The 25,729-nt window shown below is 46.3% G+C and overlaps 1 protein-coding gene across 2 annotated transcripts in view; it reads left to right on the top strand.

Annotated features, from left to right (window-relative positions):
- The first annotated feature begins 3,771 nt into the window (after positions 1–3,771).
- WLS (Wnt ligand secretion mediator) overlaps positions 3,772–25,729 on the top strand; it is a 35,534-nt gene continuing 13,576 nt past the window's right edge. Inside the window, exons 1-2 of one of the 2 annotated variants that reach the window (XM_075711117.1) lie at positions 3,772–3,877; positions 20,449–20,721. In XM_075711117.1, the coding sequence (XP_075567232.1) occupies positions 3,772–3,877; positions 20,449–20,721 (379 nt within the window). The remainder of the gene's footprint in view (positions 3,878–20,448; positions 20,722–25,729) is intronic. The other variant, XM_075711118.1, reaches the window with a different exon arrangement.

The following is a 25,729-nucleotide window of genomic DNA, read 5'->3' on the forward strand; positions in this document are numbered from 1 at the left end:
TTCTATGCAGTGACATAAGTCCAAATAACTGTGGTGGGAGTTTCGACTGTGGGGTGGTTTGGGTTGTTTGGGGGTTTTTTTTAGCTTTCTAAAGCTAGGAATTATTACTATGATCATGCCTTTTGACTTCCTAATCCAGATCATAGATGTTCCTTTGTCAAGCCTTTCTGTCATATTTGTAGCATATGTCCTTCTCTTACAGCTGTGTTTGGAAATTACCTCTAAATTCTAGCGCTTTTTTTCAGATTATTTCTCTCTCAACTGTCCAATTGAAATGAGAAAATTATTTCTCTTCACTGTCCAAGTGAAATGAGACAACAGAGGAGAAAAAATACAGAAACTTTCAGAGATTTTGATCTCTGTGCAAACTGAGCATCCAAAGAAAGTTTTCTCAAAACTTTTGCAGTAACTTGTGGCATAGACATGTAGCACCAAAAATTAGGAGCTTGTGGAAACCCCACTGAGCCCTTACCTGCATCCTTAGGCAGCTAAATCCCTTTGAAAATCTGGGCTCTCGGCCCAACCCTGCAAAGAGTTCTCTGTGGAAAGAGTCCTCCTCCTCCTCCCTGGGGCTGACTGTAGGATAGCTATTTTAATAGCTGAGGCTTTCAAAACAGCCTAAAGCAGTCAGGAAAAAAATAATGTAATAAGAGGCAAGTAGATGAGTTCCCAGATGATTGATTCTGGACACCCTACAGAGCTACAAATTGTGATTTGTAAACAGCTGAAAAGGAAAAACGATGGCTAGAGATGTACTTTCTAATGTGCTTTGGGCCAGTTTCTCTCTTGTGTGATTTTCTGTGTGGTCACTTTCTGGCAAAAGAGAGGTCCCAACTCGCTATGGTATGTGCTCTATACGCCCTTTGGACGCCTGTCAAAAGTCACATGTGATTAATAGCTCTAAACTTTGCGGTATTAAAGATGTAGGAATATGGTAGAGATGGAAAGTGCCTTATAAATGTGAAGGATTGTTTCCTGTGTTTTGTTATTTTACTTTTTTCACTTAAGATTCTTTTATTATGGCAGGATCTTAGCTCTACCTCTTACATTTTTGTCCCAGAAATAAATTGATCGGAACAAATGAGACATTTAATGGAAGATTGCACCATTTAACTTTTGTAGAGTCATTAAGGTAGATTTGATTAAGTGGCACTCATGGCTCCAAAGATGTTCAGTCATATAGGTCCTTGCATTTGGATAGCTGTGGGACCTCGAAGGGTGGCCTGGACTTGTAAGACTCTCTCCTAGGCAGCGGAGATTGCAGACTGCAAGGGAACCAACGTAATTCAAAAGCTTGTGCCATTTCCAACAGAGAAAATAGCAAAAGTTGTCACTCAGAATTAAATGTTAGATTAGTATTAGATATTTCAAAATAAGCCTATTTAATAGCAATTGCTCTATGTGGGTAATTTTTTTTTTTTAATTTCAGTAAAAAGTATTTGGTATTTTAAGTCTTTAATTGTCTTGGCAAAGAGCCACCAACAGACTGGTTTTGGAAACACATCTGTGTGAATGATCCTAGTGGGTTCATAATGGATCCACAGGACTTGTGCATTAAGAGCTATTTTTAACAATGAAGTCATAACTGTAATGTAAAAGTAAAGCTAAAACTAAACTAAAAAAAAAGTTAAACTTTCAATATTCTAGAAGATTTAACTGTCCCGCAGTCACAAAATGTTATCCCCGATGCCTATATTCCAACTTCTGTTATTAGCCTGATGGTCGGAGGAAGAGAATTTGTTAGCTCTGCAAATCAAGAAAAGATCACAAAGTAAAACACAGAAGTAGCCCATGAGCTTGGTTTCATTCAGTTTTTCAGGACGAACTTTGGAAGCCAAAGACTTAGTGCTAGAAAACCAGCATAAGCATTTGGGGATCGCTTCTGCAATCCTTTTCAGAGGGATTCTGTTGTATCCAGGATCTTGATCGTAGTATCGCATCTTATTACATCATCCAAAATACCTCATCATATCATTGGTTGGCTTGCAGTGTTGTATCTTTGCATGCATCTGGCACCCTGGGGATCCAACGCATTAAGCGCTCCTTTGAATGCGCTGAACCTGGGGGGCTGGGTTCTAGACTCAGGAGAGGAATTTGCCCACTTTGCTGGGGAAGATTTGAGTTGCCAGCTGTGCTCCCTTTCCTGGTCGTGGAAAGGGTGCAAAAAAGCCCGAGTTAGTGGTGGTGACTGAGGCCTGATCTTGGGCAGGGGCACATACCCTCCCCCTTTCTGAAGGGGACCTCTTCCTAAAGATCTATTGGCAAGACATCAAGTACATATAGTTCTTGTGCTCACCTCCTTGCATTGACTGTATGTTGTATGGTCAAGGTCTGGGTAACCCTTCCCATAGTCTTTCCTTACGAGTCAAACCCTATGCCCTCTTCTTCTCTACTCTTCCCCGAATTTCTAGATTCATTTTTGATGCTGCTGCCTGTATCGTTGTAACGCACAGAGCTCCAGCTAGGCTAGGCAAGGCAAATAAGCGCACTGGTGTCGTCTGTATCCTGAACAAACCAAATGCGTTGCTGGAAGCCTGGTAGGTTTGGCTATAGGGCTACCACATTGCCTTGCCAACGCTTCTGCAATCTTACTGTGATTTCTGTTGGGGTTTTTTGCATTTGTGTCTTCTAGACTTTTTTCCTTGCCACTGACTCTTTGCTTCAGGTTATTATTGGTTTGTGCCTGTAAATATTTGACCCATCTTTCATTTTGATAGTTCCTGTCTGTCTTTTTGCCGCCAGTTTTTTCCTTTTGTGGCTTGTTTGTCCTCAAGGAGTGTTTTCAGCAGCTCCCCATCTCGTTTGAGTTGCCCACGGCGGCGTTCTGTATTCTTCATGGCCCGTCTAACAGGGCAGCGCAGCGCGGATGCTTGCGGTATCCCATGAGGAGCCGGAAGGCACTAATGCTAAAAACCAGAGATGATGGCAGGGGGTAGCGAACTCACTCTGGGTCACGTACAGGAATGTGCGAGCAGACAGCCCGTCTCCGACCGGGAGGGAAGCGTCTTCCAGGGAGCGGGACCGGGACCGGGAGGCTGCCTCCGCGCTGCCGAGCGCTCCCAACCCTCCTCTCGGGTTTGGAGGCAAACGAGGGGCGGCGAGGCTCGGGGCACCGCCGGGCGCGACCTGCCGAGGTGAATCAAAGCCGCGCTCGGGGGAGGACAAAGCACCGCCTCGGAGCCGCGGCGGGGGGAGAGCACCGGAGCAAAGGCGGCAGCGCGTTTCAGCCCTCCGGTTGCAGCTGCGGGCGGCGGGGGAGGACGCGGCGCCCGCCCCGCGGTCCCGGCCGCGCTCCGCGCCGGGAAGGCGTCGCACGGGTCCTCCTCGGGCGCGGAGCCGCCGAGGCGTCCACCTGCGTTCGCGGCGGGGGGGGGGGGCGGGGATGGCGAGCAGCGCCTGCCGCCCGCCCGGCCCGGGGCGGCTGCCGGCCTTGCGGCGGGGGGGCACCGAGCGGCGGCGGGGCCGCCCGAGCCCGGGGCGGGCGGGTCGCGGCCCCTTCTGGAGCAAAGGCGGCGGGGGGGGGGGGCCGGGCCCGGCGGCGGGGCTGAAGGACCGGGGAGGGGCGGCGGAGGCGGCGTCATGTGACCCGCTCCCAGCTCCTTTAAAGCAGCCACATGCAGCCGAGCGGCGGCCACAATCACGGCTGGCGGCGGCGGAGCGGGAGCCGGCTCCTGGCTGGCCCGGGCAATCAGTGCGGAGCCTGCCCGCCCACCCCCGCGCCGCCCGCCCGGCCCCCCGGCTGGGGAGCGGGGGGCTTAGCGCCGGGCGAAGATGGCTGGGGCCATCATCGAGAACATGAGCACCAAAAAGCTGTGCATTGTCGGGGGGATCTTGCTGGTTTTCCAAGTCATCGCCTTTCTGGTGGGAGGTCTGATCGGTGAGTGCTGAAGGTGCAAACTTTCTCTTCCTCCTCTCCTCGCTCGTGTTGTTTGGCTACTTGTTACAGTATCGCTGACTCGCTCCTATGATCTAATTAGCCCTGCTATTGTAGTTAAGAAAACACAGCTCCCTGGGCCTCTTTGTGCACATTTCACTCTAGCGCCTGCAAGAAAAGAAGGGGCAGAGAAAAGTTTTTTTGGCCTGGTTTCAGTCTGTACTTAAAGAAAGAGGAAGGGGGGAAAAATCTTCAGTATGGCGACTGATCGCGCAGGGAAGCCTTGCATTGCAAAGTTGGCTTTTAAAAAATATTTTTATTTTTCAAAAAATTCCTCCGCCACTCTTTTCGTACCTCTGCCCCTCCCCGTTTCTCGGCCTCCCAACCGACCGCAGGAGGAAACCTCACCGCTTGCGATAATGATAACAAAAAAAAAAAAAAAAAAAAAAAAAGAGGAAAATTAATGGGCGCTGCTCCAGGCGAGGACAGGACTGGCTTTATGGTCTCTGGGGTGCGGTGGGGCGCGTTTGGGTGGCTGCCGCCCCCCCCCCGCCAGCAGCCGCTCCCCGCGCCCGGCCCCGCTCCCCCCGCGCCGCCGCACTCGCGCTTTGTCCGGGGTCGTTTCTCCTGGGGGACACCCCCCGCCCCCCCATCCGCTTCCAGGAGGCGCTTGAAACCGCGCGGGGTCGGCTTGGGGTTGTTTCTGCTCACGGGAAACCCGGGGGGCTGCTGGGGGGGGCCTTAACTCCCCCTCCCCCCCCCCCCCCCCGCCGTGCTCCGCGCCCCCTCCCAGCCACGGGGGACGGGCACGTCCCCCCACCCGCGTTTGAAGCTTTCCGGGTGGCGGTCAGCCTTCCCCGAGCCGCTTCCCCATGCCGGCGGGTCAGCCCGACTTTTCGCACGCAAACCTCCTCGGCTAAAACTTTTCAGCCCAGATTGCGTTTATTTCTTTATTAGCTCGCAGGGAGTGTTACAAAATCCTTGGGGAAGTGTCGGCATAGGATGTAACCTTTGGCAACAAACTTGCAGTCGGGGTTTGCCATCCCTCTGCCTCCAGGGATTTTGATTTTTGCCTGGGGAAGGAGCTGGGGGATGGAAGAAGAAAGATGGAGGAGAGCAGGGTTTTGGGGCAGTCCCTGGAATTTTTTTTTTTTTACTAGAAAGCAGCTGAGTTATGCGCCGGCTTCCTGTAAGGATCGTCCTATATATCTGGCTACTTTGGTGATTTCCAGTGTTGAGATGTTCGGGAAGGGCTGTGCTGCCCTGCGGAGGAATTCCCCACCCAAACCCTCCCCTCTCTCCCCCAGGGCAAGGGCTGGCTCACCCAAGGATTTATTCCCCTTCCTCTGGTGCAGGCTCATATTCGGGGCTGCTGGGATTTTCAGTAACCGCTGTGGGTAACTGAAGTCACATTGCTCTGAAAGGGCATCAGGAAAATATGTTGCACTTTTTATTTGGGAGAATGAAGTTGGACTGTTCTCGCAGTGGTCTTTACTTGAGAGAGATTGAAGAAATATCTACAGCTCTTCCTCAGAAAGCAGATTCAGTGTTCCTGATACACATTAGCGCTTCGCATTTGTAGCCTCTCTAATTATCTGTTCATAAGAGCCATGGAATTCTACTAAACATAATTTTCAAAAACTTTTGTTTCCCTCATTCTCTTGCTTCAATTCCTCGTCCCTGCTTAATCACAAAGGAGTCGGTGGGAAACATTCGATTAAAACCCAGTTTTTCTAGTCTTGTGGGCCTGAACCAACACTGAAGATTAACAGGATTGGCTTTTTTTCCTTCCTTTTTTTTTTTTTTTTTTCCTTTTAAGAGCTGGTTCAAGAGCAGGTTACTGAACCCAACGCTGATTCACTTGATAAAATGTCTTGGCCTGTGTTGTGCAGAGAAGCCAGACTCGGTGTTCATCTTAAAAGTGTTTTTCTAGTAGCTTCTTGCTTCTAAGCTTAAAAAAATAAGTTGCTTTTTCAAAAGAAAAGTGCTGATCAGAAAGCCCTGTTTCTGTTGTCATCTGGGGACAAGTGTGATAAACGGATATGTTTGTGTTTAGCTTTATAGGGAATAAACAGAAATGTTTCTGTTCAGATTTGTAGGCGGTGGGAGATGAAAGAACTTAGATGCTGTTAGTTCAGTCTTCCATCTTGCCTATTCCCTGCCCTACCGGCTGCTGCTGCCGGGCACCCAGGGCCGGGGCCCCGTCCTGGGTTGGGGGGCACAGGGCGATGCTGGGGCTGGGAAGCCACGTGGGCAGGTCTGCTGGGCAGGGCCCGCTGCGGCCGAGCAGCTCTTCTGCCAGCGGAGACAGCGATTCGGGGTTGAGTCTCAATGTCTTGCACAAACTCAGAGTAACTTCATACTGCTGGAGTAAGTGCATCTTCTATCTGCGGGCGAGTCCTAGGGGTTTATTGCGGGCAAACTTTGTTTAATTGCTGGAAAACCCCACTTCTGATCTTTTAGCAGATAAAAATGCACTAATCAATCACCCAAACTGGTTTTTCCTCCACAGTATTTACCACTTCTGATGCATTCAAGGAGTTAAGAGGCTCATCCCCCTCTTCACTCTAGTGGCTGTGGGGCAGCTGCGTCCAACAGGTCCCAGCCAGCCCTCCTAGGAGCTGGAAGCCTAAGTGCTGTGCCTGTGAAAAAACTGTAAGTTCTTACGTGTAAACTAGGTGTGGTCCCCAACATCTGGCACAGTGACACACAAGCAGGGCATCGCAGCCCGGAGGTCTGCGTGAAACTCTTCCCAGGCATTAGCCCTGGAGCGTGCCCTGCCATGGGGGTCCCTGTGTCCCTGGAAGCTCTGAGCCAGTGGCTTGTGACCGATTGCTTGGACCACAGTCGGGGCCCACAGCTCGGGGTCCTTGTCCCTTTAGTTAGTCCCTAGCATGTGGCATTTTCTAAGAGAAATGGGTGAGAAATGGGTCGGTGGCCGGCGTTCTTCAGCAGCATGCCTGGAGACGGCGGGTGGGGAGCGAAGCAGTGCTGTGAGTACTCGAACTGCCGATAGCTCTGGCAGCAATGACACGGGACTGCTGCTCTTCAGAGAGGTGTGACACAAGGTGGGATGGGAGCTGAGGTGTCACTGAAATAGCGTTCCTGGTCTGGTTTGATCCAGCGCACCAAACAGACACCAAGAATCTAGTTATTTTAGTTTATTCAGGTCTAGACAAACCAAAATATGTACACAACTGGAACACAGCTACAAAGCTAAACCAGCTTTTCCTTTAGCAGTCAGTTAGGTCATATTTCAAAACAATGACTAAGTGCTCTATTTTAACAGATTACTTGTGCAAGTCCAAAATACACAAATGCAACGCATCGGTACCTGATACGACAATGATGACAAAGCTTCATTTTTCTGAAACTGGGGGTTTCTGCCAGTGGTTGTTCTCTAGCTAGTTTTTGAACACTCAACTGCATAATGTCCGAGTTTTAATATGGCTTGCATATTTCCAACAGCTCTTTTATTTAGAAGCAGGAGTCTTATCAGCTCTCATATGGATTTTGCTTAGAACTGCATGTTGGCAAAGCACAAGATACACACATATGGGAGTCATTCCCTTAGCGGGGGGAAGCTCTTCTGGCAGTCTAAGGGAGCTTTGCAAAGCTAGGGAGTGAGAAAACACCTCAAAAGAGAGTTTTATTGAGCTGTTTCTTTGTTGTCATGCTACGGTAATGAACTGTTTGCTCCAGACAACTGGGACTGTCACTGCTTCAAACCCTGTTTTCAAACCCTGCAGAATTTCTGGTGTCTGCTTCATTCCATGGTAAACATCTTGTTTAAAGGTTGTGCTTCTGGATTGTGTGTGTTACGTGTTCAGTTAGGATGTATCAGTACTAGATAAAACACGATCCATAAAATTAGTCATAATAAAACCTCATCTTCACTAACCTGTTACAAGTGATAGCATACACTGTATAGGAGAATGGGATCAAACATGAATGTTTTCCTGTTATCATTCAAGGCAGCATTAATGTTTGAGAAATTAGGCTAATGCTAATTTACAGTCATGCCAGCATTCCCAGGAGCCCTCGCGTACTATGCATATGTATGCTCTGCCTTTTCAATATATGGTGTGGGTTTAGCCAGGTATCTGGCATCCTGGCTGTCTCCAGGGGTGCCACCAGGCTTGTGCAGGCTTTGGGTCGTGCTAACCAGCACGTGGAGCCAGGTTAGCTGGTGACAGCCTCGGACTCGGCATGAGGACAAACCTTCCCACAGCTGGACCAGCTGCAGCATCCATCTGCCTGTGCTTGTTACTGGGAGTTTTGACCAGGGCATTCCAATGGAGGTCACACCACAGCTGCTGCTCTAGGGCCAAAGTTGAGCTAGGACATATTGTGTCCTCTCCTTCTGACTGCTGGCCAGGTGGTAGAGACTTTGTATGTATGGAAATCTGACTTGACTCTAGTGTGGGTTTAATGCCTCTTGGTTTTCTTTAAACCAAAGCTTTTGATTACAAATTATCTTCCTCTGTATACCTTGTGGGAAGCTGTTGGTGGTGTCCCTCTTTCTAATTTCCTTTGCATCCTGGAATTCTTTTATAGATACAGTATTTTAAAAAGGAAAAAAAAGAGGAAAGAAAGAAAAATTTTACTGCTCAGATCTGTCCAGAGTTTGTGGAGATAGCAGGAAATTTTGTGTTAATCAAGTCCCAAAACGTGGGGCACTTTCTATAATGCTCCATAGCTCTGCAGCTCCCCTAGAGTACTGGAGAACGCTGAGCCTCCTGGGTGCTGCTGGCGCCCAGGCAGGGTATTTTGCATCTTGGTGGGCTTTGTGCTGCTGCCTGATCACCACAAAAGCTGGGCAGATGTACAAACTTGCAGCCTCTGATGCTGGCATGCTCACTGGTTTGTTGCTAAGTTAGCTTGTGCTCCCCTGAATGGTCTGGTCTGGGGTCAAGAAATTGTCCCACCTTCCCTGCGGCTTTCTCTTTCCGTTGCTTTAGTCAAGCAAAGCGATGTGTGTCTTGCCCCTGGTTTTCTAGTACCGCGGGAGGCTGCAGCGGAGAGCAAAGCTGCTGGGCAGATGGGCAGGCTGAAATGGAGGGCACAGGAGGAAACTAGATGACAGAGCTCTGTGGAGCAATATCCCTGCTTCAAAACTGTGATTTTTTTGTTGTTGTTGTTCCTTTAGACAAGTTGTTGAAAACACAACTTTTCAATAACTTACTTTATGTGAGTTACTTCTCAGACTACAAGGACACCTTGTCCCAAGTCACAGATTATCTTGGTTTCAGTTCAAATGAGCCGACTGAATGCAGGAGAACCTCTCTGTAGTGAAGACAAAGTCCAGGAGCAGGCATACATACAGTTAAGTACTGAAAGTCTGGTGCCCAGCTGTACACTTTACAAATTTAACCGATTGGAAAAGTGGAGGTATTTATTTAGCACATAAGTCTTCTGGGATGAGGGGGATGCATTTAAGAAGGTGCAGGTTCACTGCTCCCTTGCCTCAGCTTAAGGTTGAAAAAACAGAATTGTTTTGACTGGAGCAAATAAAACTTACTTGTGTGTCTCGCCCAGAGAGATAATGAGTCATGTGTATAAATGGCTGAGCAGCTATCAACAATTCCAGTTCATTATCTAAATGTCTGATTTGGCTCCTGAGCAGAGAGTTTCCAGGATTTAATTTTCTTTCCTGGGATTTCATTACCTTCTTAGGGCTGAACTGATCTTTTGACAGGAGAGACACTCTGATTTCTAAGGTATGTGGATGCAGCCTGCTAGGGAAGAGTGTCTGTGGGCTCCAGGACAAAGACCATTTTTATGTGCCTGACTTTCTTTCATCGCTGGCCTCTCCAGAAGATGGGCAAGCTGTGCTGAATAGGTCGGTGCTGTACCGTGGACATGAATGCCAATAGACTCCTCTGTATAGACACATTCCTTTAGTGCTGCAGCCTTGGCAGAAGCACTGGGAGCTGATGAAAAAGCAGACATGAAAGGTCATGTCTATTTAGTTTAGGTCTGCTCAATTCTTCTTTTTAAGAGCTGTAACTGTAGCTGAATGGGCAAATGTGCCAGAAATGGCGAGTTCCCAGGCAGAAATGTCCATGCTGGGGGGCTGAGGAGCAGGCAGAGAGACTGTAAATCCTCCGAGGCACTAGTTTTTTGCTCTTCTCACAGTTGCATCACTTCCGAACCACAGTTAACTTGGGAGAGATGCATCAGGGAAGCTCTGTGCCTTGTAGTTTAGGTAAAGAGGATGGTCCCCCTGCTGCTCCTCTTTTCTTTTGTGTGGGTACTAGCTAAACAGGCTTGGTTTCAAACAGCACCGGAACACTTACCAAGTGGTGGTGGTCATGCTGCCTCTCTGTGCTTTGCAAGGGATAACAATTAAACAGGAAGTCTTTTTGTTAGTAAATAACATTAATGGTCTTTGAAGTCAAGCTATAAGTCTCTGATAGCCTCGGAAAGCCTTTGAAGGGTGCAAGGTGTCCATCTGCTCCAGGACTGCCTGCTGCTGGCCCCAGCCTGGGGAGGTGCCTGAGGATCTGATCCCTCCCATTCAAATGCAGATTAAATTCTTTACATATCAGAGTATTGGCGGTTTCAAGGTATCTTGTTATCTGTAGTGGTCGACTTGGAGAGTTTCGGGCTGTCACTCAGGAGAAAAGCTGCTGGATAACATTGGGTCATACTGCTATTTTAGACCTCTGTTTGCAGGGATTTAATATCTTGGCTAGGCGTAGCAGGAAATGCATTTCATCTGAGTCGAAAATTGACAAAGGACAACTTGGAAGAAGATCAAACTGTCTGTGGCAATTAGTAAATCAGTTCTACCTTCTCCCCCCCCCCCTTTTAAATAAAATATTTTTGAATATATATATCTCTCTGCATTTATGTGACTCATGCTGCTAGTGCTTGCTTCGTTTGCATTTGTTGCTGCTGTTGCATATGTATATGAATCGTGGAGGTCATCCATTCAGTTCTCCAGCAAATATACTTGTACTCTACTGCCTCATAAGTTTTTCTTGCTTTGTGACTTGCCTGGGGCTGAGGGAATAATCCCTTACCTGTGAGAGCAAATTTGTTCCCTGGAAACCCTTTGATTGGTGTTCGGTGGCAGCAGCCTTGCAGGGTGCTTGGACTCCTGTTCCTGCAGTGGGGATCCTGACTGCACTTTCAAGTTTAAAGGCTCTTGGCACAGCTGCTCCTGTGGCTCTTTGAGAACTGACTTATTGAAGAAAATCACCAATTTGTGCTGCTCGTAAGAGGCCGTGCTGCACAGACAACTTTTCTGCTAGCATGGCCCAAAACTGCAAAAGTAGCATTGAAGCACAAACCTTGAGCAAAAAAAACCAGCTACCCCTCCAACATGAATACACACACATCTTTCTAGCTACTGCATGGCTGTAGGAAGCTAAGAAAGCATAGAAATTCCTCAAAACCACAGTAAGACTGTTCTGCTGGCTGTAGTGCTTGGTTAGGGACCTCCAAATCCTGGCAGCTCATGTCCCACCCCAGGCTATTATAAGACAGTAGGTTTGAGTTTGGTAGAGGTCTGGGCTGCCGTCTGTGCCACCAAATATCATCCTCCATCTGGCCATACTGTGAACTGGGTCAGGACTCCCATCACCCTCCAAACGAGGTGGGAAAGCCAGTGCTGCCCAAGCCAATGCTGTCACTAGAGGAGGTACGTGCACAGCCCAGTCCTGGCTTGTTCTTCACATCCAGAGCAGGAGACCTGGATGCAGAACACGAATGCACATCAGGAATCTCCCGAGCTAGGCTTTGGTAGTTTGACAGGTTCATTTCCATGGTCTGAAACAAAAAAAGACAGAGAAACCTGTAGTATTGAAAAAGTCTATTGGAGATGACAGAAATAAGGGTGTTCAGCTACAATACTGTGTCTGGCAAGTCCCACTGTAAATAAGGATGGAAATGATGCCCTGGGGCTTTAAAGGACTATGGTCTTGATAAAGCTTGATGTCAAATGATAAGAAAGAAATACCTTTCCCAAGCGGAGTGGGCTTCTAGTGGGGGTTTTCTGGTTTTTGTTTTTTAAAAGCTGAATAAGATTATTTTAATGTACAGCAATTCTGCATATGAAAGCTGCTGCAGTGTTCAGAAAAAGGCTTTATATAGCTTGTGAAATAGTAACTAGTAATAAAAAAAAATAGTAATTTAAAGACTGCGTTAGTGGTCACTCATTAATGTATTAAACTGGTAGTATCAAGGTCAGGAAAGAGGGAGGTGGAAAAGAAAACTTTCATGCTGCAATAAATATATACTTATAAATAATAAGCATATATAAGGTTATTTGGGTTCGCTGTTCTAGTTGGAAAAGCTCAGTCTGTCCGATGATAAATTAGCTTGTTTATTCCTATCCTGCTGTTGGTTAGTGTAATGAAGCAGAAGTCCATTGTGTGTGCTCATTGGGTAGTGATGGCTCGGCACCGAGGGGGGTAATTGAGTAGAAAAGCAGAATGCTCCTGGTGCATGGGAGAAGTTAACACCACATGAGGTCAGTAGGATTCAAGCTTTAATCAATGTAGACACAATGCAATTGAGATTTTCTAAAGGGCTTGTTTATAGTGTGAGAGCAAGGGTCAGTAGTTAATTTGAAATGCTGTAGGTGTTCTAGATGAGAAGGTACAAAATATATATCATAGAGGTAAGTATTCATGTGGGAGAAGAGAGGGGATGTTATTCTTGTAACTGGGCTGAATGCCTTGTTTGCAGAAGTATGGAGGAGGGAAGAAGGAAGGAATTATTTGAGGGTTTATCACAGGAGCTTTTTAAAGATCTACTTAATTTATTGAAATAAGTAAACTGAGTAGTGGTGGCTCTTATGCAAATCTAGGCATATGTAATATTGTAAAATGAAAATATTGAAAAATTGAGCTCACATAGTAAATCTCTTTTTTTTTTAACCCAAAGAGTTAAGTCTAAATACAGTGAAACAGTTGGGTGTGGGGTTTGTTTTTTGTTTTTTTTTCTCTAAGGAATCGTTCCTGAGGTAAGCCCCTTTACAGGCAGGATCTTATTTTCTGCTTTTCTTCTCAGAAAAGAAAAGGGCAATGAATGCTTACATGTTAGTGGAGATGCATTGCTTCAAGGACAGTGTAGCTGAAACTAAAGGAAAGCTACTTATTGCTGTACTAGAAAGATGTTAAAGGTTAGCAGCCTAACCCCCATCAAGGTTTGAACTAGGGCTTTGAGAATTAAAAAAAAAAGTTCTACAGCCACTTAGTGCTATTTGCTAACATCTTTCAGGGTAAGTCCAGTGGGCTACAAATGGTGCTGGGGTTTGTCTAAATGAGTCTGTCCGTTCCATTTGCCCTCACCCATCCCCACATACCATCACTACCATGCTTTGCAGGAGAGGTAAGCCCAAGGGATATGTAGGAACAAGTTTTGCTTGTGGCACAAAGATGTGAAAGGGTATTTATTAAAGGTTGATAGCCATTCAGAGAAAGTAGGCTTTATTTTCTTCTTTCTTAAAACCATTAGGTCTTTAACTTTGTTTTTTCTCATAGAAATTTGACAGTGAAATGTCATTTTTCCTGTGTTTGAAGATTCATTAAAGGTTCATTGCCACCAAAAAGCTTCCTTACTCTACTGGTTTTTGCTCTCTCTTTTTGTGTTCTACCTCAACTAAGCTTTGGGCCCCTAAGTTTTCTATAGGGGCAGCCAAGCATCAGCTGTAAATGCACCCAACAGGGGGAGGGAGGGAGTTGGGTGGAGAAGAGCAGAAACATCTGTGGGGGTGAGGGAAGAGCAAGACCTGGGACATAGCACACAGGAAAACCTGGGGCTCTAGGGAAAACCAGCTGTGACTTTTCAGAGACAAAAAGTGAACTGTGGTGGTGGTTGCATTGGCACATCCATATGACGTGCTCCATGGCAGACACCCTCATGCAGTCACCAAATACGCGGATTGTAAGCGCAGTTGCCGCTTGGCGTTGGGAAGCTTCACCCTTGCAGGCAAGAGCAGGATTTCCCAATATCTCTCATGATCCAGTGTAGGATTTTGCAGAATGGTAAGACTTTGTCAGTCTGATCTCCTGGGTTGTAGAAACAGCATTAAAAAAAAATGTTTTGGGGAATGAAACATGGCTATTTGATATAGGGCAAAGATTCAGGGCATTGGGAGGAGAGAGTGAAGGAAGTGGCGACTACAATTCCAAAGAAATGGAATATATACTCATGGGGACTGGTGTGTGCACGTGATCCAGCTGGCAGTAATCTCCACCACATGTGAACTCAACTTTCACTGCTATATAGTAACTTAATATTTAGTCTGTATGTGAACTGATAAAAATGGGGCAAGGGGACAGCAAGAGCAGCACATCAGCATCCCAGGAGCAGTAACCACCTTCAAGACCTGGTGGGATACTGCCCCCCCCCCCCCAAATATTCCATTTGTTTCATTTAGTTGGCCACAGCGTTACACTCATCTTGAATGGAATTAAACCTTTCCATTATGAGGATTTCCCAAAGCCAGACATGGGAGCATGGTGGTAATTGGGATCTAACCCAGTGGCTCAAGAAAGCAAGACACTAGTGCTGGACAGGCCTGGGTCCCTTCAGAGTACCCCACTATTTACTGGTTTGCTGGGTATTTGGGGCAGAATACCCAGTTTCTTCAGCAAACACTGTAGGGTTTTGCTATGGAGAATATAGGTCCCTTCCAACCCAAAAGCATTCTATGATTCTATGATGATATAGGGGGGCAGAAGCAGCACTGGATGGCTCTGGGTGTCTCAGCTGTGTTATGAATCACTGCAGCTGTTTGCTTCCACTTGTACTCTGTTTAGTCTGTGTGAAGTGAAAGAACTTCAATTCCAGCTGAGATACAGGAGAGAAATCCTCTATCTTAGCAATGAGGATGGTCACCAGTGCTGAGAAATCAAATCATGACATCTTTTGCCAAATCAGGTCATAAGATCTTCGACCTCTCTGATCAGTAGATGTAAAGTATGCTGAGATGTCTCCTTCAATTCCTCTTATTTGGAGTTATTCTATAACACTGTCATATTAGAATCATAGAATGCTTTGGGTTGGAAGGGTCCTTTAGAGGTCATCCAGTCCAACCCCCCTGCAGGGAGCAGGGACAGCTTTAACCAGATCAGGTTGCTCAGAGCCCCATCCAACCTGACCTTGAATGTTTCTAGGGATGGGGCCTCCACTGCCTCTCTGGGCAACCTGTTCCAGTGCTTTACCACCCTCATTGTAAAAAAAATTTCTTCCTTAAGAAGAAATCTTCTTAGTTTCAGGTGAAACACCGCTACCAATTCAACATGAGACTGAGTAGTTTTGGATCATTCAAAACTGAAAACAATTCAACTTCCATCCATCCCACACACACTAAATGTCCCTCCTCCTTTTAACAGCTGCTGTTTCTTGGGGACATAGCTTGAGACAATCCATATGCTTGAGCCAATGTACCATTGGCTATATGCTACTTTCAATATGAAAAGTGAGAAAAGTCTCACTGAAAGCCTTGCTGGAAATTATATGCAAGAGTTGCTTCAATCTGTAAGGCATAGCTGAAATGGCTTTGATAGTTCATCAGAAGCCCTCCCTGGGAAGTGGTGACCACGCTGCTGAAGGCACCTGGCTCTCCGAGGGCCTCACTGGCTAAAGCTCTTGCAAGAAGCTGTGCTTCCATGACAGGGAATGGCAGGGTCTGCTGTGACCCATGTGATTTGGGATAACCTGGGGCTTTTGCAGCAAGCCAGGCACCTCCAAAGCCTCTCCTGGAGGAGATGGAGCGGGCGGCTTCCCCGTTCCCCAGCAGCATGTTGGCCGGCTCTGTCAGCCAGTTGCTGCATACCTTTAAGGCAAGTGTGTTTGTAGCATATATGCAAACAAGCTTCAGAGCAGGTAAACTGTATTCACTCCCCATACTAGTAGGAAAACCAGTGAACTGCAGAAGAGAGGTTGCTCAGATTCTGTTGGCTTTATTTTCTTGTCTGTGCTTGCCTGGGTTTTTAAGGAAGATTTAATGCAGGTTTGTCCCGTCAGAGCTAAGGAGGGCTCTAGTGGTGACAGTCACCTCCTGCCCGCTTCCCACAGGCGCAGGCACGCTGGCCCCTTGGAGATCATGGCTGTTGCTCTGAAAGCATTTGCTGTGAATCACCCTGTCTCTAAACCTGTCTGTAGGAAGTTTTTTCTCTCAAGTAGGGGGGTTGGAAGTATCCGCCGACAGTGCTAGCAGCTCTGCTGGCCTCGTGCCTACAGCTTTTGGCATCTGGCACTGCTGAGGTTGAACCCCTTGGAGCAAGGGGTCTCTGCCCAGTGCCTGCTCATGACCCCCGGAGCCAGGGCTCCTTCACAGGGGCTCCCCAAGCAGCCCCAACCCAAGTTCGCAGGGCTGGCTCCTGCTTGAGTTGGCTCCTGGAGAGCCACATTCCCGACCAGCTTCTGCAAAACCCTCCTGATAAAAGCCCTGATCCTTGGTTACCCTGCTAACCCCTCCAAATGGTACCTGCATTACTGCAGCACTTCTCATCCCAGTGAGCAGACTGGAGCATGGGGCTGAGGCTTATCCACTGTATTATGCACAAACGGCTATTTAATTATTTACAGGCTGACATATATCATTTAATATATAAAGCCGAACCATCCACCAGCCCACAGGCAGAATGACTGAAAGCAGCCTGTTTGGCACCATGTTTTAACTGAAATCCCTCGATGCTAGCTTTGTTTTGCATAGCACTTTGTAATACTGTTAGTTGACTTGGCTGCAGTTTCACAACGCATTTTTTTCCACTTGGTTCAACATTCACTTGAATTTAATGGGACCAGAGCCAAACAAGTAATGCAAGCCAAGTGCCGACATTTGTTTGGTGTGCAGTTCCCAACAAGGAATATACATAGTCGTTGTCTCTTGCTCCTCAAAGCTGTAACTTTGGCAGAGGGGATACTTGAGTTAGCATGCCAAGTATTTAAAATCATAATCAGTCAGTGATGAAAACATGTATTTATGGCTATAATGAGTTGCATCAAAGCAAGAAACATTCATCTTCTCTGTAGAAGTAACAATGTCTCTTAATTCAGAAATGCCTACTTTTAAATCACACAAAGATCTGTCAAAGTTAAAAAGCTCTCAGAGTTTGGCCTGAATGTCTGGCTTATTTCAGAACAGTATTCCTAATATTCACTTAACAGCTGCAGTTTTAGCCACAGTTACTAGGTTCTGCATTGAGGCATGATAAGGGAATGTTGTACTGTTTTATGCACTTACAGCATGTCCTTAAAGCATTCTGTAATCCTGGACTTGCAGTTAGATTTCTTGTTTGTTTGTCAAATGCTTTATTTTATTCTATTTTGCCGTTTCTTTCTGGCATATCAATGCTTTGTTCTTTTGGGGGGCTGCTGTAACGTATGAGCTTTCTGTGGTTCCCAGAGGACTGCTGGGTGCAGCGAGGGTTTGAGAGGCAGCAGTGCTACGTATCTGCGATGCACTTTGGCTGTGGATTGCTAGCGAGAGCAAGTATGAATCTGGCGGTATTCCTGCTTAAGCAAATCCCTTTCCTTTCAGCCCACCCTTTATGCCAGCATCACTGCTACTTTTCAGCTGGAAGAAACTTGCTGCTGTTAAAAAATTGAAAAAAATGCAGTTTATAAACAACTGCTTTTTAATAACTTCCTCCTGACTCGCACGTTGAGTCATCTCTCCCCTGCCTGTAGGAAGGAGCGTGGATGACATCTTTCTAACGAGGTGGCACGTTAGTGAAGATGCTACGCAGGGTTCCTGGCTTGGATCCCAAAAAGCAATAGAGCTGCTGTTGTGATGCTGTGTCCAAATGACAAGGGAGCCAGGTCTGAATCATCTGGGTGTAGCGCGTGCGGATGTCAGCGTGCTGAGCCTGCCCAAACCTCGCGCCGCTCGGGAACCCTGAGCTGGCTCTGCCCCAGACGGGGCTGGGGGTGGCTGGGTGGGTGTCGCTCCATTTGGGTTTGGTTTTTCTTATTGAAATACTTGCCCTTTGTAGGTAGGGTGTTATTGCTCGCCACTGGAGTTTTTTAGCAGGCTGTGATCTGTTTGGGAAGTCCTGGACCGTCTGTCAGAATGAGGATGGTGACAATGTGAAAATAGCCTTCTGCAGGAGCCCCCAGGCTGGCCAGCTTATCCCCAATTTTACATGACCACCTTGGCGTCTTTTCTCTGGAGACTTTGACATTAAGTCATCTGTTATTCTATATGCCTGGATGTCTGTTATTCTATATGCTACTTCTGTTTTAACTCCTAGTATAGGAACGTTTCATTGCCTAACACTTGCATTAGAGCATTTTTATGTTGTTAGGTTAAATTTGCGCTTAAATTTTTGAATTTCAAGCTTTATTTTCATTTTAAAAAGAGCTGGATAGTTTGGGTTTTTTTCATAAATGTCATTTCACAAGAAACTTGTATTACATAACTTTAATTTCTTCAGATTCTAGTGAAAACAGAAATCAAGTAAAACTCTTTAGCAGCTTAAAAAGAAAGAGTTAACCTGCTCCATCTGCTTCCCAAAAACCTGTGAAGCTGGAAGGAATTCATTACAGCATGTCCAATGATACCTTTCTGGTAATACTTCAGAAAATAGGACAGTTCTGGTTTAACTGCAGTGAAATGTATTGGGCATTAAAATGTGTTGAGCTGGCTGTTGTGCAAAAAAAATACTCCTTTCTACGACAAAAGGGGAATAGATCTATAAGGGACAGGGGAATTATTGACCTTCTGGTTGCTGGACTTTCTGACCTGTGGAAGCCCTTCTGATCATAGTGGGGAGATGAGGAACTGGAGCATGTCCAGCTCTGCTCGCCTCCTTGGTTTGCCAGTTCTGTGATGCATTAAAATAGCATTAAAATATTTATTTCCCAAATGATATTGGAAACGGGGCAGAACCGCTGTCATAAGAAATCTTTGCATGGAAGAACTATGGAAATAAATTTGAGTTTTTAAAAGCCTTTTCTTTCTCTCAGATTTGAAGGTGGTTTATGCTGAAATTCTGGCTGAAGGTGGAATGCATTTCTTTTCTGCTTTCATCCCTATTTGTACTTCAGAGTTTCTGACTGTTTCCTCATTGATGTAAAGCCCAAGCAGTATAATCCTCCATAGTTTTAAGTATCTCATCTGGGATGTTACCCATTTTCATTGTATCAGGATAATGTATATGTTGTGCATATGCACAAAGCCTCGTTGCTTGCTGTGGTGATGGGGGCACTGCAGAGTTTGGGGAGTGTTTCAGAGCCAAGACCTCTATTCGGTTTCTTTTCTCCAATTATCTCAAAGAAACTGTGGCTAGGGGAAAAAGAGGCAAATCTTTGGTTGTAATAGTTATTAGTTCACACCTGACTTATAGCAAAAGGAAGAAATAACTTCATGTAAAATGTTTCTTTGCAGTTAGCAGCAGCAGGTGAGCAAGGATCTTTGGAGCATCACAGAGGTGGCCAGTTTACCTGCTGTTTTCCATGTAGGGAGTTTTGGCGAGGCTGAGATGGCTCCCGCAGCAAGTTTGCAGATGGCAGGTGTGGGTGATGGCCCTGGGCTGGGTTAGATGCTGTGGTCTCTCTCCCTTTACAAGGATTCAGGCTAACTTGCATCCCTTGTTTGACTGTGCTCCCTCAGCAGCTGTGTGATGGAGGCAGGACCAGCTCCACTAGCAGTGTGATTAGGGAGGCAGCAGAAGTACTGGTAGTCTTTCAAAACAGCACTGCTGCCTCCAGCAGCAATGGCAAAAATCCATGAGAACGGTCCATTGGTGATGGTGCCTGTGGGTGATAACCTCACAGGGTAGAAACTTGTTTGCATTTAGCTTGGTTTTCTGAAGATGTTTTGCTTATCTTACTAATCTGAGCTATGTTGGGATGAGGATGTACCTCCACGTGAAGAGGGAGTATGAAGTGGAAGCGGTGCTAGTGCCATGCTGCCATGAGGCTCATTGTCCCTGTGCAAGATGAGACCGTTATGGCACAGGGAGGGCTGTACCACCTTCTTTACTTGGCATACTGCAGATCAGATCACTGGTGGGCATGCAAGTAAGTATAGTAAAATCAATGCAACAATATCCAGTTTATCAGTGTTGGGAGCATTTTATTTCCCTAATGTTTTTAAAAAATAGTTGCATGATTCAGCAGTGAGAAAAGCCTTCCTGCCCAAGGAAACTTGTGGCTGTGCATGGTTTGAATCACTGTGGTAAGCCTTGCCCCACTCTGCAGGACCTCAAGGTCCAGGATTAGTTCATCTGTCTAGGTTTGTGATACCCACATGCTTTGCAAGTGGATTTGCTTGAGTGAGCAAACTAGAAGAGTGTATGTACAGAAAAAGATGCCACTAACTTTCCATATGATTTTGGTGTAACTGAGGTATCTGAGACTGAACCAGCAGATTCCCACTGCTTCAGCTAATCCTAATTTGATCCAACTACAAAGTCAGTAATATGTTTGTAGATGTAATAAACTTAATTACTTAACTGCAAGATCAAGGAGCTGTGAAGGAGAATCATTTGATGCATTTGTTTTGAATTGCCTTCAAATAGTTGAATGGAGAGCTGCACATTTTGATGGGGAAACCACTACATAAGATATCTAAAGATGCTACAAATGTGGTTCTTTTTCATTTGCAGCTCCCAGCCCCACTACAGCTGTTCCTTACATGTCAGTGAAATGCATTGATGTAAGAAAAAACCACCACAAAACCAAGTGGCTGATGCCCTGGGGACCCAACCACTGCGAGAAGCTCAAAGACTTCGATGAGGCGGTGAGCAGGCAGATCGAAGCCAACGATATCGTGTTTGCTGTGCACGTTCCCCTCCCCAGCAAGGAGATGAGCCCCTGGTTCCAGTTCATGCTTTTCATCATGCAGCTGGACATTGCGTTCAAGATGGACAATGACCTAAGTAAGTCCCTCTCCATCATTTGTTAGATGCTGACTGTGGTCTAATTTCCCAATGTGTTTCTCTTAAAGTTGCTTTTATCCTGCACCATATGTTAACTGCTACAGTCCCTCCATACAGCGAGGTGATACAGGAGCACGTTCTAAAGGTGGGAATCGGTAACGAGACATTTCAATACAGATCTCTGCAGGGAGAGCAGTTTATGCTGCAGTAGCGAGTAGCTAAACAGATAACGAGCGGGTTCCCTGTTTTAAAGTATGTAGACCATCAGCAACTACACTGGTTTAAATCCAGCAATCTACTTTCGCAGCATACGCTCCTGGATTTCATATAGTTTTCAAAAATATTCCAGGATGCTGAGTGCACAGCAACAGTTTGCAGTCGATAATACAGCCCAGCCCTTTCAGCTGCTGTGTTCCTCCTGCTTCTACATGTTCCCATCCTGTCCTTTGTGCTGGCTGTGCATATGCCTGGCCACGTGGTGAGCTGCATCGTGCAGTCTCCTCAGCAGAAACTCAAGTTTTGGCTGGGCGAGCTTTCTCTGGTCAGAAAGCTCGCCCAGCCAGAACTTGAGTTTCTGCTGAGGAGGCTGCACAATTGTTTGACTTGGTTGCTGCCATACAAGGTAGTGCCAGGGCCACCACTGAAGATCTGCTGGAGCAGGTGAGGAGTGGGGATGTCCCTTCTAAAGGCAGCACGTCTGCCGGAGCAGCAGCTTCACCTTGCTGTGCTCTAGTTTGGATGTTTCAGTCTGTGTGGAGGTGGTGAAATTCAGAGTCATGAGATTTTTTTGTTTGTTTGTTTGTTTATTTTTATAAATGTTTGTGCCCCAAAAGTCCTTTATACAAAGACTTGAACTGGTTACTAGTTTCCCAGAGCTGAAGACTGTAAGCCATGATATTTTGCTCCATGTTTGCCAAATGCTTTTGTGTGATGAATTTCTAAACTGTGAGCCAAAGTACTTAGTAAATGAAATTATTGATCCATAAGTTTACATGAGGGGCTCATAAGAAGGAATGCTCATGTCTGAGTTTTTAAACACGCACTCTCCTTTGGGCACCAGTTGCAGAAGAGTTGATGTTTATTTACTGAGCCTTTGTCATAATAATAACTTTAACTTCTTCAGTTTGAGGTTCGTTGCTGGTGAACTGCAATAGTTGCCCTAACTTCAATCAATCATTGTGAGATACACTTTTTGCTAGGATTTGATACATGCAGATGGAAAGTACCTTCTGACCTTGAAACTACAGTGGTCCAAATTAACTGGAAAACTGTATAGGTACAGGAACCATGGAAGAAGCTGTCTTGCTGAGATTCATCCTTAGTACCTGGAATAAGATAAAATATATTCAAACAAACAAACAAAAAACCCCAAACTCAAAAACAACCCTGCAAAAAAATCTGCAAAATTATCATAGAATCATTTAGGTTGGAAAAGACCTTTAAGATCATCCAGTCCAACCATTAACCTAACACTACCAAGTCCACCACTAAACCAATTAAGGGTAGAGTAGCAATTTCATGTTTCCTGGCTTGGTGGCTGGGTTATTTTTTAATGAAAGTAGAAACTAGGAATCATTAAGGTTGGAAAGGACCTCTAAGATCATCAGTCCAACCATCAACCCAACACCACCATGCCTACTAGACCATGTCCCAAAGTGCCACGTCTACCCATTTTTTTTTAACACTTCCAGGGATGGTGACTCCACCACCTCTCTGGGCAGCCTGTTCCAATGCTTGACTACCCTTTCCGTGAAGAAATTTTTCCTAATATCCAATCTAAACCTCCCCTAGTGCAGCTTGAGGCCATTTCCTCTCATTCTATCACCTGTACTTGGGAGAAGAGACCAACATCCACCTCACTAAAACCTGATGATGTTGGGAGCAGCAAGGGCAAGACTGATCTGCCCCGTACTGAAAGAAGAGCTGTATGTGTGTTTTGTGTGTTTTAAAGTGTTTGGGAAAAATCCCTCTCTAACAACTGTAACCTAACAATGACTAAACAATTTACTTTTCAACCTGGTCTGCACTGGGGCTTCTGTAGCTCTTTCTCTGGCTGCAGCCTCTCTGTTGGTCTGGCTGTAGTGTTCATGTAACCATGTTGATGGATCAGTTCAGGGAACAAATCTGTTTCAGAAACTGGCTGCTGGGTTGGGGACGTGCACTAGCAAATGTGCGTGCTGGTGCGGGGGGAGCTGGCAGCCTGCACCCCAGGGACTGCAGTCAGCTCACCGTAGATCTGCTGAAGCTTTCATGACAGCTTTATGTTTCCTTTACTGCCTTGCCTGCTCAGCATGGACCTGTTCCTTCCTAGCTATTTAACGTATCATCATTAAGATCAGTTAAAAATGAGATTGTATAAAGCTTACGTATGTATTCTTATCCCTATAATTATCTCTAAAAAACAGAGAGTAGCTTTGTAACTTTATTAAGGCCTCAACTTCTTAGACTTCAATAGATGATTGCATTTAGAGAAATAATGCTTTGTTCCAAGGCTTTTAAAGTCAAACCGCTGACCTGGAGTCAGTAACTGGCTGAGCACCTGGGAACAGGTTGCTAAAATGCTAAACAAGCTTTTGACAGTAATTTCTCCTGTAAGTGCAAAACGCCTTTTCTTCAGGTCATGATTTGTGCTGTTCAGTGACCAAGTCCTTCAAAGATGGGAACTTTTTTTGAGATTTAAAGGCAGAAAAACTTGTCTTGTGCCACCCTCTAGGTAATAAAAGCAAAGTTTGGGAGTGAGCTGTACTACTTCTGCAGCTGGGAAAGTCTCAGTTTCTGGTCATTATCAGTTAGTAGCTGCTGCTCGTTTGTTTATAAGAAGCATTTGGAGACAAGGGACATTAATACTTCTTATAGGGTGAGCTTACATGGCACATCTTGAAGGTTTTTAAAACGCTATTTTCCTACACTTTGTGCCAAGCTGAAGGCAGATGTAAATTAAGTGTAAAGTCTAAGGAACTAGTGAGTTACACATCTCTTGCTTGCTAGATTGTGTTGTAACAGATTAAATAAAAATAAGTCTTGTTAAGCCAAAATAATTGCATATGTGTCTCTGTATATTGCTGCTAACTTTGCATTAGTGTTAAGAGCTTCATTGATCAGACAGTTGGAATTATCTCCTCAAAAGAGTCAACACTAAAGATGTGAAATAACTTCATCTCTTCTTTTAAATCAGCAATTTGAGTTTCTTCTCTCAAGCTTTAATCTGAGACCTCAAAGACAGCAGTCACCCTGCTGCAGTTAATGCCAACAGGGGCTGGTGCCAAACCAGGGATGGCTCCTGGAAGGAGTCACAGCTGCTAAAGCCTCTGCCAGTCACCGTTGTAATGACTGTCTTGAAGCTGCCTCAGATCATCTAGGAAAGCAGCACCGCCTGGTAACTGCAAATGCTTTTATCTGCCCGAAGAAGCTGGTTGCCCGTCTCCTTGAGGAAACATCCCAGTCTCAGGTGGCTCTCAAAACCCCGCAGTACGATCCAAAGATGTTAAAGTCAATGCAAGCCATGCAGGGTCCTGCGCACAGCCGTGCTCCCCTTCTTGGTATTTACTGGGGACGCTGCTGAGCCACATCTCAAACTGTCACCTGCTTTTCTCTGCAAAGGCACATGGTTGTCCTCTTTCCCTGCAATCCATAAGCAAGGCCAAGGCACAGAACAAAAACTTGCCCGCTGTGAGTCTGCGGACGTGGGTTTTCTGGGGCGCTGGCTGCCGCAGCCGTCCTGGGAGGGGCATGCTCCAGGGCAGGGGCGGCGAGGCTGCCTCTAGGGAGATGTTGGGGTGACTCACGGACCTGATGCAGGCGCTTCCCCTCACCTCCGGAGAGCCGGAGTCAGGCCTGTGTCTCAGCCCTCCTTATCCAGCCAGCAAGGGTTTTCCTGGGGTGCAGGGAAAGGGCAGCCCTTGCAAGGTGCCCCAGGAGCAGGAGAGCTGCCTGCAGTCTTGCAGGGGCTGGGTATCCTGAAAGGCCCATGGGATCTGCACCCTTCAGAGGAGGAACCACACACATTTGCATTGGGAACTTGCTCTGGACTTTTGAGATGCAGATGTTTTTCAGCTGAGCTACTTCCCTTTTTTTGTTATCCTTCCCCTGTTTATCCTTCACAGAAAGCTGGGAGAGACTCAGACTTGCTGTTTCTCTGAGGAAAAGGCTATTTCTGTGCCCAAGCTATCCTTGTCCTTTTTTTGATGCATTGTGCATTCAATTATTAAAAAACCCTTTCCAGAACAGAGAAAGGCATCAGACAGAGAAATGAGATGAAGTTATCGTAAAACCACCTGTACCTCAATCACAAAAGCTGCAAATGCTTTTGTGCCTCTCACAAGGGCAGCAACATCTGCAAACAGGACCTGCTCCCGCTGTGGTGCAAAATGCCCTATTTGCAGGGACTGCAGGAAGCCCTCCAGCATTTGCACAGATGCTGACGCAGGGCAGTGGCCGGAGCCCTGCGCGGCAGCGCCGGTGTGCAGCCATCCATCCTTGCCATCCATCCACAGGGCAGCTGGCTGCCAGCCACATCCCTGGGGGAGCAGTGGCCATCCTCTGGTTTCCAGCCGTAAGAAATCTCCTGTGCACAAAAGGCTTCTTCTGAAGCTGAAGTGTTACTCTGTAACTGCGCAATTAGGTCTGGTTCCCATTGTTGGATTTGAAACCAGGTGCTTTCAGGGGAGGGATGAGGTCTGTTCAGCTCATCAAGGACTGTTCTCCAAAATAGCACGGGTGCTCAGAAGGACAGTCCCTGCTCCCAGACAGGATGGGGTGCTGAGCTGGCTCCTGGAGCCACCTCTTCTTCGCCCGTGCCTTTCTCCTGGGAGCAGAGCAGAGCAGCACTGCAGCCATCCACGGGTGGGGTTGCTGGTAGCAAGTGTGCAAATCCCCTTTGGGAGGATTAGGCAAATCCCCTTTGGCAGGTTAGGTAGTCACCTCTCTGTTCCCTGCACATCAGATTCACTTTAAAAATTCATCCCTGCTTTGCTTCAGTTGTTGCTTGTTGGCACATCTTGCTGCTGGG

Source organism: Pelecanus crispus, chromosome 5, assembly GCF_030463565.1.
Source record: "Pelecanus crispus isolate bPelCri1 chromosome 5, bPelCri1.pri, whole genome shotgun sequence".
Lineage (NCBI taxonomy): Eukaryota > Metazoa > Chordata > Aves > Pelecaniformes > Pelecanidae > Pelecanus > Pelecanus crispus.